Source organism: Thamnophis elegans, chromosome 10 (genome assembly GCF_009769535.1).
Source record: "Thamnophis elegans isolate rThaEle1 chromosome 10, rThaEle1.pri, whole genome shotgun sequence".
Lineage (NCBI taxonomy): Eukaryota > Metazoa > Chordata > Lepidosauria > Squamata > Colubridae > Thamnophis > Thamnophis elegans.
The window spans coordinates 52,564,517-52,580,411 of record NC_045550.1 but is presented as its reverse complement, the minus strand read 5'-3'; the positions used below and the strand labels follow the sequence as shown (position 1 = coordinate 52,580,411).

At 40.9% G+C, this 15,895-nt stretch overlaps 1 protein-coding gene across 1 annotated transcript in view; it reads left to right on the top strand.

Annotated features, from left to right (window-relative positions):
* The first annotated feature begins 3,735 nt into the window (after positions 1-3,735).
* WDR49 (WD repeat domain 49) overlaps positions 3,736-15,895 on the top strand; it is a 127,837-nt gene continuing 115,677 nt past the window's right edge. The window contains 1 exon segment of the mRNA XM_032224895.1: positions 3,736-3,882. Coding sequence (XP_032080786.1) covers positions 3,736-3,882 — 147 coding nt within the window.

Sequence of the window (15,895 nt, the reverse complement as noted above, 5' to 3'; positions counted from 1 at the left end):
TAATCAAGCAAAAGTTTTCTACCAAGATCATTAAAACAATCCAGGCAGCTTGGCGTCTGTCGACAACAAGCATTTATGAAGCCACCTGGAGAGCCTTCTGTGGGTGGGCACGCAGAGCCAATATTAACCCTGTCTCTGCCTTGGTACCACAAGTGCTCGAGTTTTTACAGACGGGTATAGACAAAGGACTTACTCCCAATACTCTATGCCGCCAGATTGCAGCACTGTCAATGGTCATTTGCGGCAGACACGGTCGTTCCCTATCTCACTATCCATGGGTACGGTCATTTTTCAAAGGGGCTTCAAATCTCAAGCCCCCCGTAATCCATCGCTATCCTGCGTGGAATCTGGAGTGGTACTGCAGGCTCTCAATGCAGAGCCATTCGAGCCCCTCCATTCAGTTAGTCTCAGATTGTTGACCCTTAAAACCATTTTCCTTGTAACCATTACATTAGCTCAGAGAGTGTCAGAACTAGCAGCCCTGTCTGTCCATGAGGACTTCTGTATCTTTCATCCGAACAGGGTGGTGGTCCTTCGCTTGGATTCGGCATTCCTCCTCAAGGTCACTCATGGTTTCACCGGGCACAGGAGATCATCCTCCCGGACTTTTGTCCGCTGCCTGCACACCTGAGGGAGAGGCAATGGCACCGTCTTGATGTTCGCAGGGCACTTCGCTGTTATTTGAAATGCACGGCTTCATTCAGAAGGTCAGAAGTCTTATTTGTTTCTTTTCAGCCAGCAACCATGGGACAGAAAGTGTCCTCCAACACCATTGGACGTTGGCTGAAAGCATGCATTGCCCTTGCATATGAGAGCCAATCCAAGCCTGTGCCCAGACGTATCACTCCTCATTCCACCAAGAGCGCCGCTACTTCAGCAGCCTGGGCCACTCACGCCTCGGTTGAGGAAATTTGCAAAGCAGCGACCTGATCATCACCGTCACCCTTAATCAGACACTATAAATTGGATGTGTTTGCTTCAGCAGAGGCCTCATTTGGGCGACAAGTCCTTCAGAGGATCCTAACAGCTTCTCAGGCACCTGGCCAGCCTAGCTCCCGCCCTTGAGATTCATTGCTTTGGCATGTCCCATGTTTGGATTTTCCAAGCAGCGCACAGGAGAATGACCATTGACTTACCTGGATGGTCCTTCTATGTGCGCTGTGAGGAGAATCTACCCCGTCCTGACTTCAGCTGGTCCAGGGGAATTCAGGACTTGTATTTCCAGTTCCGCATTATTCGGGATTGACACATGTCTTGAATTTGTCAGACTTTATCATTTTCATTCTGAACTTGTCGGACTATATCATTTATATCTGAACTGACTAAAAACTACATCTCTTAGTCCAGCTGAGCCTTCATACAAAACTGAACCCTTCCAGTCAGAAGAGGCGTGGTCAACAATTTCATAATTCAGTCTCTAGGCTAATGGACAAAGTTAACCCATGCTTGGATTCTCCTCGCAGCGTACATAGAAGGACAGTTCAGGTAAGTCAACGGTCATTCTCCCTAGGTTTTGCTGCAGTGCAGTGTTTTAATTGATTTTATTTCTGCTATTTGAGTTTTTGTTGCCTGGAAATTATTATAGGTTTATATGTTATCTCTTTATATTAAATATTTAGATTGTGATCTTAAATGTTTTATAAGACAGTTATTTTACATAAACTATGAAGAGTAATACACATGCACATGAATGCACATAGTAGGGAAGAGATAGAAAATAACTTCATACTTGCAAACTGTTGTAATATAAAATAAAGTTTCATACACCAATAAACAGTGTTGCTTTTCTTAAATGTCTTTTAATATTAGTCTGATGATTCATTTTGTTTATAACAAAAGACTCAAATTAAACATATGTTAATCTTTCTCCTTTTTGATCCTCAACCATCTCGATTTGTTTGTATTTATGGAAAAGGAAAGGTTGAGTCTCCTGGCACTTTAATTGTTAAGACATATAATACCATTATACCCGAAAATAAGACCAGATCTTATATTAATTTTTCTCTCCAGTTAGGTTTTATTTGGGGGGAAATACAGTATAAAATGCTTATTTTTGGGATAAGGCTTATATTACAAGCAACCTGAAAAATGCTGGGGTTTATTTTCTGGTTGGGTCTTATTTTGGGGAAAACATGGTAGACTTGTGGATTCTATTAAAATGCAAAGAGTGCCTCCCCTGCTAGTAGTAGTAGTACTAGTAACAGTAGTAGTAGTAGTAGTAGTAGTAGTAGTAGTAGTATGATGCACAGTTAACTAGTTCTGAAATAAAATGCAGAAAACGAAATGAACAGGATAAGGAATGTTCTTATACCAAGCATCTGGGGGAGAGGAGGAATTTGAAGTAGTTCTGCCCGTAGATACTTTTGGATTCTATCAATATATTTATTAGAGGGAGGCTGTGCTTTTTAGTTGTGTTAGACCACTTTAAATTCTGCAGTGCGTACATCTTTTTATTTCAGGAGTAAGCACCTGGGGCTATATACATGCCTCCATGCCTTTGTTCAGTCTCGGAATTCCTCTGAAGCTTATTTAATTCAATAGCAACATTTCAAAGCAAATTGCTGTTTAAGGAAAACGTAACTTTTAAAATGTATTAAGTTTAGTGAGTCAGTCTTTTGTGGGAAGGATATTTTTTCCCTATGAGTTTTAATTTTAATAATTTAGGAGCCCTTTCATTTTCCTGAGTGAAATCCTGGGTGTTCCCCTTCCAGAATCCTGGGCTGCTTTGAAGTTCATCATTGGTGTCTAGTTTTTGTGCTTCTTGGATGTATAATGTTGATTACATTTAGTTGCAATGTGTGTTTCGGACTTCTCCCAACTCCAGCTTTTGGTTCTGATAGAAAGCACATTCCAGATTAACACTTCATGCAAAGATAATCTTAAGGTTTTCATTGCATCCACGCTCTTGATCTATGGATGTGCTGTATTGCAAACAGGTGCATTAAGGTGTTTGTGAACATTCTTATTAAGTGCATCACACATTAATAAGTATACAAAAAGCAGACACTTCCTTTCATTCTGGCCAATTCTTTTAAGTTTCTTTTTTCTTAAAAAAAACACCACACTGATCATTGTTGTGACTTGCTTTGAAAGTCCTTGCTCAGAACAACTAAACAGGATTCCCCCCCCCCCCCGCTTTCTTTTCTGTGGAGCAGTGAAGGTTAGTTTGTGTTGTGCAATTGTTGCTAAGAAACACTTGTAAGTTCAAAGAAAAGGGAATCTAGCTATTTCAAACAGCCTCCCAAATGTTCGCCGCTTCAATAAAGTACATACTCAAATGAAATGCTGAAGCTAATCAACTCTGTTTGGAAGAAATAATGAATTTTTTATTTAAAAAATGACATGGTAATCACAAGGTAAGTAAGCAAAACTAATTTCTTCTTTGTGAACAGGTGCTATTACATTTTCAACAAAACTAAATGATTACAATTTTGTTAATTCTGTTCGGCATGGAATTCAATAGACATTTTTATGTCTTTTTTCTGGTTTACATACGGTATTCCTATGTAAACTGATGTCAGAAGTAATAACGAAAAGTCTGATTATATTTTTTAATTTTCCCCCTCTTTTAAAACCTCATTTTCTTTATGTTTTTTTCCAAGAAAACTTTCTAGAAACAAGACTTCTTAACCGAATTATCCAAAATTATTCTTAGTGAATAAAATTCAGTTCCAGAAGGGCTTGGAAGCTGCAAGGAATTCCACCTAAGTATTAATTTGTACAAAATTAATTAGCATGAATAACAAACCATATAAGATGACAAAAGCCACAAAGGCCAGTGCTGAAAAACAAGCTATGGATTGTGGAACTCCCCCAAAAAAGGAACACCTTGAAAACAGGTTAACTATTCATGATTTTATGAAAATGCAGCAACTTTTTCAGGTGAGCAAATTTTCAGGTGAGACTGTTTAAAAAGTTTAATCAATGAGACTAGAGCTGGAAGGGATCTTGGAAGTCTTCTAGTCCAACCTGCAGTTCAAGTTCAAGATCCTCTTATCTGCTGCTGCGATAGAAAATGCATGTGTGTGTTTAACATAGAACAATGAAATGCATAGCATAACATGAATGAGACGGTTCAGTGCAAGTAACTTTGATCTCTTTTCCAGATTATTTTGCTGCATTTTACACATGCAGGTCTGATATTTCTGACAAAGACCTTTGCGGAAAGTTGTTTTTTTTTTCATGTGGGATTGGCATAGGAGGAGTTACTCTGCTCTGAATTAAAATGAGTTGCAATATATGAGTATCATTTTTTTTAGCTGATGGTCGCCCTGCACGTAACTTTTCAGAAGTGTGCCCCAATAAGTGAAATGTGACATTTCCAGGAAAGCGATATAGGACTTACACTGTGTAATTAATTAGATGTCAAGAAAAATTGGTTTCCTGAACTGTGCTAGTTGCCACAAGCAGAAATCCAGTCTTATGGTCAAAGCCACCATCAATAAATCAGGGAGGCAGATCAAATCCGACCTCCAGTCAGAGCATTATATACAGAAATTGTCCAACTTACTTGAATCCATGCAATGAATGGAGACCACAGTATCTATGAGTAGTTGTGTTCACTATTGTACAGTTCTTATAGGTAGGATGTTTTTTTAACATTCATTTGCAATCCCTTTTCCCCAACCTACATTCCGCAAAAGAGATCATAAGTCTTGACCTTCTATCTGGCATCCTTGCATGTATTTGAGTATCTATCAGTACTCAAATAGATATCACCACTATGAGCCATTTCTCTCTCTCTCCAAAGCTCAGATCACTGCTCAGGTCTTCAGTTAATTTATACTAGTATCTAATCCTCCAATTTTTTTTTTTTTTGTTCTCTGAACTATGATGATTACTCTGAATTCTTTTATGTGGTTCTTGGTACTCGGCATAATACCTGAGATGGGGGTCTGACTAAAACAGAATACAATTTAATACTTTGCATAATTTAGATGTTAAACAAAGTAAAGCATCTCAGATAGACAGCTGTTGTGGCCCAGCAGGTGCCGTTGTAGCTGCCACCAGACTCTGACAGCAAAGGGCCCTTTGAGTCGGCTCTGGAGGATGTGGAGGACCCTGGACAGGGTTCCGATTCTGAGCAGGGCACAGAGAGGCTGGTTGGCCACCAGGAGGCAACTGAGCCTTGGACCAGTGGGGAGGAGACAAGGGAAAGTGAGCCAGAGGCCAGTAGTGAGTTGTTCCTGGATGCACGCCATCAAAGAGCTACTAGGCATCAGGAACAATTAGGCAATTACAGGAGGTGATTGTACTCAGCTGGTGGTCATTAGGCTCCGCTCCAGACTATAAAAAGCTACTTGTGCACACGGCCCTCTTTGCAGAAGTCAACACAGGATTGAATGTTGGAGGACAGTACTGGGAGCTTGGCAGGCTGGATTGCTGCCAAGCCTTATTTGTGTTTATTGCTGCCTGAGTTTGTCTGAGTTGCTGCCAAGGTCCTTATCTGTTTGTTTTGCTTGGCTTTCAGCCACCGAGGTTTTGGTGTTGTCTTGCTATTAAAGGACATTCCAGTTAAGCTTGTATCGGCTTTCGTTACTGGACAGAGGAAGGGGTCAGAACAGACGGCTATCTCCACCTGATCACATCTACTGAAGATAACCTTCCACCTCTCTGAGTTAATTGATTCTACTATCAAACAGTTATTACTATTATGCAGGATTTTCTTTTCTTTTTAAGACAATTCTTTGGAATTATCTTAGAAACAAGGGGATCATGAGTTCTAGTCCCATTTTAGAGATGGAAGCCAGTTGGGTGACCTTGGGCCAGTCGCTTTCTCTCAGCCCTAAGAAGGAGTAATGACAAACCACTCTTGAAAAATTCTTGCCTAGGAAACTGCAGGGACTTGATCAGACAGTCTCTGAGAATCAAACAAAGTTGAAAGGAAGGTGGGGGGGAATCTTAAATCCATTATTTTATATCCTGAACTCTTGAATAAGAAATAATAGGTCTTGACCTTTTTCTGCATGACATCCTTTGAAGTTATTTGAATTATCTTTGTTGCCTATCTCTGAATTTGTTTCACTCTTTTTTAAAGTTTGGTGGTCAGGACTGGACACAAATTTCAAGTAGGATCTGATGAGAGACTAATAGAGCGGAATGATTATTTTCTATGGTTTAGAATTTATAGTTCTGCTGATGCAGCTTAAAATTACATACTGTGTGCCTTCTCTGCAGCCACATCATACTGTTGGCGATCAATTACTGTGTCAAAATATTTTTTTCAAGTAGTGGTACCATATATTAGTACCAAGGCAATATCCCTCATTCTATAGCTATGGCTTTGATTTATGTTTCCTTTGCCCTTGTCTCTTTTAGATTGTGTTCGATTAGTTCCTATCCATTTATGCAACCTCTCAAGATTATTTTGAACTATTTATCCCACCAATTTCAAATTAGCTGTAAACCTTAAAAGCATCCAGCTGACAACCTGGTTGTCAGGATTCCAAGTAATAGACCCCATAGCAAACAGAACTTCAAGGCATGTGAATTCATCAATTAGCAGGTTTATTTGTTATATTATATTGGCACAGGCTGGTAAAAACCAACTCTGAATGTTCCCGTGGCTTTCACCTAATTAAAAGTAAAAGTTTTCCCCCTTCCACAATCAATCAATCACACGGTCTAATCACAGTGTCACCCAATTGCCTGATAACTTCACTCTTCCTCACTCCGACCACCTGTGGGAATGTCCTTGGTACCCAGGAGAAAGTATTTTGTTTTTGCTACATGCCTCAACTATCTCTACTTCCCCCCTCCCTATACCTCAACTCCAGAAGCCTCAAAATGGCTTTGGTCAGGTCGGCTTCAGGTTGACAGGTGGCCCCCCTTAATTTAAAAGGACTTCCTGCAAAGAAAAGAAATTGCAAAGAGGTTATTTAAGGTTCAGTCTAACCTCCTCTCCCTCCCCCCCCCGGGGGCCCTTTACGTTTCTGGGGGTACATGTTGTCACGTTTTTCTTTTTGTTTTGCCAGCTGTGCTTATATTCTAAGACATACGGTAGACTGATTCTTCTCTGTAAGCCTACTACGCATGTCTCTTTTGCCTTCTCCTTTTCTATTTCTGTTTCTGTTTTGCCTGCCACGAGAAGGTAGGCTAGGAACATTACCAGAATGTAGTTATTAGCCAGTAAGTTTGTTTATTATTTATTTTACAATAAAAATGTGTTTTCTTAGAATATACCTCGGGTTTATTGCTCTTAATCATAAGGTATACTCCAAGGTAAAACCACAATTCAACCCCCTCATCAAACACAGGGCTGAATTTCCAACCCTCACACATGTCATGAAACTGTTTGATCAACCTATCTGCCTTCACATCCCAGCTCTTGACTCAAGTAGCTTCAGAGAGTAGCTACCCCTTCCATTGCACTAAGTACTGCAATTGCCCCTTACTTTTGTGATAAACCAATTCGGTACCCCTTTCCAGTTAGAGGATGAACCAATGATGTATACTTGGGCTTGCCATAAACTGGCATGTGTCTTAGACCTCACATTGTTTATGTGCTGTACATAATGTTGCTTATCTCATCAAAAACAGAGAAAAACATCATGGGTTATTTTATTGATTGATTGATCGAATTTATACAGCCATCCATCTCACCAAATTGACTTTGGGTGGTGCACAACAACAGATAAAAAGAGAGAATATAGGAATACCAAATACACACATAAAAACCCATAGCATTGAATACAAAAACCAAAAATGCAAGCTATATCTGAAGGAAGAATTAAAAATGTCTAGTTATGTATGCTTTTCACTGAAGTTGAGTGTTAGCAGAACCTAAAAATGGAAAAAATGAAGAAAAATTAAAAGGGAGAGAAAAATCAAAGCCAGTAAGCAAGCAAGTTATGTAGTAACTTGATTGTATTCACATGACACGTTTAACTAGCTCAGACAGCTACTTGTAACTTCCTTTTGTCCATCATGGTAACCTTTGTTTTGAATGCTTGTGACTCTGTGGGCTCTGCAAACCAAGCCCACTTGGTCAGATTGTGGTTCAATGTATCATTGAGAATCTACAATTCCAATATAAAATTATTCAATCTGAATGATATTTTTAACCGCAAAACATATCCTCCCCACCCACCCCGTTTAGCACCTTGAATAAACTCTGCATAAATTTCCAGAAGGCTAGATCTTCTGCAGCAGGCTGAATTTGTTAATTTTAATTGAGGAAGCGCTCAGGTTTTAAGAGTGTGAAGAAGAGCACGGCAGAACCATGAAAGGAGAAAGGAGATACTCATTTGTAATCAAAGTGCACACCGAAACTCGGAGCTCAACCACTGAACCTATAAAAATAAATGGCTGCATTTATTTTAAAATGCTGAAAAAGCAGAGAAGGGGAAAGATTTGGAATAAAAATCTGAAATGTGCCCTGGAGCTAATATTATAGCTTACTGCAGAGTGGTAGATGTTTATGGAGCAAGGAGTAGTCATCTCACAATGAAACTGGTCCAAAACTTACATTCTTACAGCTTTTTTTTTGTGCTATTATTCTGTAATGATCCACAAACAAGCCAAGTGCAAATGATGGAAATGATGGGAGCAGAGCTGTGTGTGTTTTCTCTAATGTTTGTTTTATTTATAAGACCAGGTTCTCTGCTGGATGAAGAGAGAGAGGGGGAATGCTTTTAAGATTCACAGTTAGGTCGAAATTGGTGGGATGAATCTTAATCTTGAGAGTTTGCATAAACTGTTAGATAGATGGTCCTTCAGATATGTTTCTTTTTGTGAAGCAAGTAGGCAAGTTAGGTTAGGTAACTATATGTGAATTAAGAATGGAATAGAGACGAAAACAACCAATAAGGAATGGGTTGTTGGGGGATTGAAGGAACTTGACAGATTAAAGGAGGGGAGATCAAGGCTGGGAACAAACAGGAGGAGGTTTAGAAGCAGACTGGATCAAACTTGGCATCAGAGTTGTGGGGTTTTTTGCTCACATACAGAAGCAGAGGCAGTGAGAAAATGACAGAGGAGAAGGTGGAAATAATTTGGATTGTTGGTTGTTGGAGAATGAAATCGCATCACAGTGGCTAACATTACAGATTGGGCAGCTGTAGAATGGCAGTGGCGGCGTGAGAAACAGCAGGGATGGGCTATGCTAGAACACAGAGTGAGCTGCAGAGATTGCCTTGATGAAGGTCAATGGGAGAGGGGATAGCCTGGATGGAAACGTGGTGCTCTGAACTGAAATATGAGTAAGAAAAACAATCCAAAAAACAAGAATGGAAAAACTCTTAGCTGGCTACCAGAAAAAAGTTGGATGCTGTTGATTCTGCCCAACGAAATGTTATAAAGAACAAAATGTCCAAATGTCTGCACTTGCTATATTCGCTGTTTTTGAACTCCTGTATCACCTCCTGTTCACTTACATATTCACTGAAACATACAACTTGACCAGATTGTGTAAACGATATCATGCAACTTAAATTTCTGATGCTGACTGCCCAAGGTCATTTGAGTGGGTGGCATAAAACTTCTGTAAAACATAGAGAGGCTAAGCAAGGGCAGAACAAATTTTTCCATAAAAGAAAAACAGAATGAAAAGAAAAATAGGGTTTAAAAACTAAAGGTTTGCAGAAGCATAAAAGGAAGGGGTATCTATATTCATTTATATTCTAAGTAGAAAAAAACTGCAGCAAATTCCAAGCAGAAAGCATTATATACCTAACCTATCTTAATATTTGCAGTATTTCATAGTTACCTGATTTGGGAAAGGAAATACATTCAATTCATCATATGAATTAAACATTGTCACTCAGAGAAATTCTTAGAAAGGAGAAAATGTGATCTTGGACCACTAAACTATAAAGTTGTCCTCAAAATTATAGCTAATACATTGCACATGTAGGTTTCTAGATTTTAGGAACAAATTGAATCTCAAGAACTGTATTTTTGAGGAGAGGACTTAACAAAATAATAAAGGCCCTGTGGCCCACCCACCATGCCTCATGGCCTCATTTCCCTGTTTAGATCTCCTTGCTCTGCCTCCATCCAGTACAATGCTTTACAAAGCCAGATGATCTGCCTGTGTGAAGCATAAAGATCCTGTCATCTGCTTCAGTTGGCCAACCTGATTGCAAAGAAAATCACTTTTGCATGTTCATGGAAGCCATTTTTGCATGATGAAAGCCTGCGACTGCTCTGCACTTAAAAGTCATGGGAGGTGCCATGGTCCTTTGATGAAGGATTTTTGAAGAGACACTTTATTTGGACTTCTACTGAAGCCTTCAGTCTTTGGAAGGTTTGCACCAGCCCTAGATTTAAAAAAAGGGCCCAAGGTCAGCCACTTGTCCTTACTAATCCCCTGGCATTGCCAAGGATCGAACCCAACCGTAACATTTTGTATGCAAGTCTTGTGTTCTTTGTTACTGACCTACAGGCTTCCCAGAGAACTGGGTTTGTACTGTAAAAACAACAAAAATAAATTTACCCTTTGTTTGGTCCTTCACCAGCAAAGGTCACCCACTGCTTCCTGGGTGTAGGAACAGATGTTGTCAGCCTCCTCCCGTTCTCAGCCCATTGCAAATGCATCCCAGGCAGATGCTGTCCTGCTCTGATTGATAACCACTCTTTTCTGTCCAAAGATGGTCTCCGGAACTTCATTTTGATACAGTGATAGCTCTTGATGGGTACTATTTCTCCACTCAAGCAGCTGGTTGCTGCCTCATGCAGTTATTTTGCCCTGGGCTGCTCAAGAAACTACGTTCTCAACAGTTTTAAAAAAATCTTGCAGATGATCTAATAATGCCCCTAAAGTCAAATGAACTATTCTCACACCCCAAAGCTCATGTTTTATTCAACCCTTACCTCTCCCAGGCTGAATGAAGCACATCCCCCTTGTTTTTCCATTCCTTGCTCATAATACTGCAAAGCTTCTCTTCTCATCCTCCCTCTCCCCCCCCTTTAAAAATCTTTCAGTGGTTTTTCCTCTCCTACAACATTTCCTTGGACTACAGAAGAAGGGAGGGGTTTCCTCTTTGTTGAAACAACAGAAGAAATAGAAGCCTCGAAAGGGTTAATTTGGGAAGTGGAGGTGGAGTGAAGATATGTGCGGACATCTGGGAAAGCAAAGAAACTGAGAAGGGAACAATCCCTAAAAGGATAAGGCACATGGATAGACTGATCTACGTGGGAACCAGCCAAAGAGACTCGACTTGCTGCATGGATGAGAAGGATCAAAAGCAGAAGAACAATCAACCAGTTTTTGGGGTGGCCTCAGTCCTATCCCATTGGCAACCCACTGCATCTAGACTTGAATTTCTGAAGTTGGCTTCAGGAAGAGCTGGGAATAGTTCAGGAGAGAAGCAGCTTTGTCTATAGAAGACAATTGCCCTGAACGAAGTTGTGTAAATGTTGTAACCTCAGTATTCTATGGATGAGCATACATATGCATGTGATACATTGGACCCAGTCTGCTCATAGCCAAGGGAAAAAATCTACTAACCGATGACCTGCAAATTCCCTGTTCAAAGAGGAAATGAACTTCTATGTAAAAAAGCTAAATGTAATTTGAGGTTGCGCCATATCTTCTTTTTGTTTTAACTTTCCAGGAAGCGGGAAGGAGGAGAAATATCTATTTGTATATTTATGTTCAGGGCTAATGGACTGATAAAGTTGGAAAGCTAGGCTCCCTCTACCCCATTTTTTCAGGCCCTGTTCACTTCTTGTAGTTATAGGAAGTTCCTAGAGATGCTCAAATTTGGCAGGGCCAAACAGCCAGAAGGCTGGCCACTTATAGCCAGAAAGATTCTGTTGGGAGAAATGTCCTTCTGGGTTCAGTTCCAAGTGTGGGGAAAGCCACTGGAAACATGGAGGCTGCTTGGAAATATGGTTTTAATGGTGGACAGAACCACATGGTTTAAGGTCCTGGGGGAAAAGGTGATCACATGTCTCAAGATGTTGGGTGAAGAAGAAAAAGAGAGCGAGATGCTGTGAGTGCCTGAGTTTTATACCCTCCCCTGGGCCCCGCCTTAGAACTTCCTGTTCCTGTGTAAGAAATGTATTCTGATTGGTTGTCAGACTCCCGGGGGGGGGGTGTCTTAGCAAACTTTGTAGGCTGTCTTGAGACCTAAGCTTGTTTGAGCCTTGCTGGCTGATGTATTCTTCCCAGGTGCCATGTGGTGAGATGAGTAGAGGGCTAATCCTACCTTTGTTATGCAGAATAGACTGGCTCCGGAAAGGGGGGCAAGAAGCTGCAGGGAGCTGCTTTGTCTTTAAAAACATGTTTCTCCTTTTCTCATCCAGGGAAATATAATATTCCGCCTTTTTAATATTTCCTAAAGTATTTCATTTTCCTAGGAGAGGAAGGGGTGGGTGCTAACATCCTACAATTCCATCTGTTAATCCCATTCACAAGAGTTGGCTAAAATGGGGAGGTTAGCGGAATCCAAGACGAAGCTCATTCTCTTTTATAAACTTGCTTTAATTCGACGGGTGTGTAGTAGTGTCCATGGAGTACCAGCCCTATCTCTTGTTCTATTCAGCCAGGTGCCTCTTCCTTTTACAGACTCCTGTTGCTTTCCTTTCAATGTGATTAAGTAGTTCAAGGGGGTCAGTGATTGTGCATGAAAAGGAAAGTGTCTGGTGTGTGATCTGGCCTTGTCTGCATCCACAGAGCAGACAGAGTATGATGGCAAGACCTCTCATATTCAACCACCCCCTTGGAAAGAGAGATGGAAGGGCCAGCACCAGCAGGCCAAGCCGAGCTTTTGATCTCTAATTACTGCAGATGGTTAGACTTCTGGTTTAAATTGAGTCTAATTGAGGTCACTGCAATTACAATAGTTTTCTCTTTCAGATCCTGCCCTTTCCCCTGTGTGAGCTGCTCAGCTAATGGGAGCTGGCAGCTCTCATCTATATTGTAGCGTTGTTTGGCAGGAAACTGTAGGAACGTGGCTGGCTTCTTAGGGGGCAGAGTATGATTTCCTTTCGCAAAGAAGGCTGAGGAGGTGAGCAGCCCTTTTCTGCCAGTGTCATTTTTCAAGTTGTGTTGTTTCTTTCAGCTTGCAAAGAGAGGCTCTTCCTCTCTTTGCAAGTCATAAGTCTTCACTGAGAGCTGGAGGTGAGCGGTTATTTTTAAAAGAAAAGAAAAGGAGAGAGAGCAAATGTTTCCTTGATCACCAACTGACTTCCAATCATCCGTAAGGTTTTTTTAATTTCAGATTGCCTGCAGGATTCTCAGTTAAAAAGCCCCTGCGGGGATCCACTTCGAATATTTCTGTGATTGTCAACTTTTCAATGGGGCAAGAGCTGAAATGAGCAGACTGAGGGGATTTGCTGACATGAAACCATTAAATGCACAGCTTTGCTACAGGTTATGAAAACAGCTCATTCTGATGCATCATCACAACTAGTTATGATGGGAATTGGGCTTGTGAGTGCATTCGTTTCCGTGACAATTACAAGACAAGAAAAACATCTAAGTATTCCCTGTAAAATAATAGTATGAAAATAGTCCTTTTGCTATGCTCTTTCCTAGTAGCATCTTTCTCTTTTTCTCCTTCTCTTCTTGATGTAACTAGCTTGATGAAAGAAATGTCCTTCTGGGTTCGGCTCCAAGTAGGGAAAAAGACACTGGAGACATGGAGGCTGCTTGGAAAGATGGTTTATTGTTGGACAGGGCCACATGGCTTGAGCGCTGAACAGAAAAGGTGATCACATGCTTCAATGTTGGTGGAGAAGAAGTGAAGGGCTGAAGGAGGGGCTTGCTAGGCTTTTTATAACCTGTTTAGTCCCACCTCTCTGTTTCCTGTTCCTGTGTAAGAAATGTATTCTGATTGGTTGTCAGACTCCCATGGGGCCATGCAGGGGCTACTCTCTAGGCTGTGTTTTGAATCCAGATATGGATGAGTTCTCAGATGCCATGTGGTCAGTTGAGTAAAGGGCCAATATTATCATGCTTTCCTGTAGCTGCTGGTGAAGTCTTTATTATGTAAAGTGGACTAGCTTGGCTGTCTTAATGGCCCATTAACAGTGGGGATGGGCAGGAAGCTACAGGCAACTATTCTGTCCTTTAAAACATGTTTCTTTCTTTTCACATCCAGAGAAATATTCTGCCTTTTCTATATTTCCTAGGATATTTCATTTTTCTGGGAGAGGGCTACATGATAACTTTCCACACTTTCTTACAAAAAAGGACATAGTCTCTTTCCCAGATTTCTCCTAGGGGTTCTTCTGCTAAAAGCTATTTTCCGATCCCCATTCTCAGCTTCGGCTTGTACAACCTACATTTGTTTATTCCATCAAGAGCTTTACTGCTGTCCTCTTGAGAATGAACTCTCGGGCAGCCAAATTCTATGACTTCAGAGTATAATAGACTGTCCTATTGGCAGAATGAAGAACACCCACTGTTGAGACGTAGGTAGCTGTAAAAGTAGGTTACTTGCTAATTCCAGCAGCTGCCAGCAAAGGCAGGGCGGAGGACACATTGCAAATGTTCCTTTAGCTGGTCTGATTTACTGCTGTGTGTTCCAGTACACCTTAATAAAAGAAATTAAGGGAGTGGGAAATTCAGTCCAAACCACTGAAATATCTTTAACTTCACAAAATTAGTAGGATAGGGTCTCACCCTCTACCCAGCACAGGAGCTGTCTCTGGAAAAGAGTGATCCCCTTTATTATTTAATTTTTAAATGTCATGGTATAAATTGAGAGGTTTTTCTGGCATAATGTAATTTTTTAAAAAAATCAAATGCCTAAAACATTATTTAGATAAAAGGACTGGGGAATCATAGCACTTTTCTCCCAGGTCCTGACATAATCCAGGACACCAAGTGCTGCTAGTTAAGTAAATGGCATCAGACACTGGAACAGGAAAATGCACAGTCCATGTATTGTCTGAATTAGACTTGAATTCTTCACGTATAGCTAAGCTGGATCATAGAGGCCTTGAAAAATGCCTGGTTCTACAGTACAGTATTTATCCAGCAAAAAGCTTAAAGATGGTAGATTCCATGAACACTTTCAAATAACGCTAGCAAGCACAACTTGCTATTTCATAGACACTGAACAACACAGAGTGATGGAAACCTTTTCCTTAAATGTTTCTGGTCTTTGAAAGAGTCAGAATAGAGCCAGAAAGTAACTTGGAGGTCTTCTAGTCTAATTCCCTGCTCAAGCAGGAAACCCTATACCATTTCAGACAGGTGGCTGTCCAGTCTCCTCTTAAAACCTCCAGTGATGAAGCACCTTCAACTTCTGAAGGCCAGCTGTTTCACTGGCTAATTGTTCTCATTGTTAGAAAGTTTCTCCTTAATTCCAGTTTGTTCTCTCCTTGATTAGTTTCCATCCATTGTTTCTTGTCCTGCCCTCTGGTGCTTTGGAAAATAAATTGACCCCCCCCCCTCTTCTTTGGGGAAGCCTCTCAAATACTGGAATACTCCTATCATGTCACCCCTATTGGGACACCCCTAGTTCTTCTTTTCTTTAGACTAGCCATACCCAAATTCAGGAACCTTGACCAAAAACCAATAGACTACCGTATATACTCGAGTATAGGCCGACCCGAATATAAGCCGAGGCACCCAAATTTACCACAAAAAAACTGGAAAAGTTATTGACTCGAGTATAAGCCTAGGGTGGGAAATGCAGCAGCTACCGGTAAATTTCAAAAATAAAAATAGATACCAATAATGTTTTTGAATATTTATTTCAAAGAAAAACAGTAAACTAGCGGTGTATTCAATGAAATACTTCACTCACCTCATGATGCTGATGTCCCGCTGTGATGATGATGTCCCGTGCAGCCGCGGGAGCGATGTCCCGCCTCCTATGACACACGGCACAGTGATTCCTATCATTGGATCACTGTACCAGAGGAGGTGGGACATCGCTATGTGGCTGCTTGCCATAACAAGGAGGAGGTGGGACATCGTTGCAGAGCGGCAGGAGGG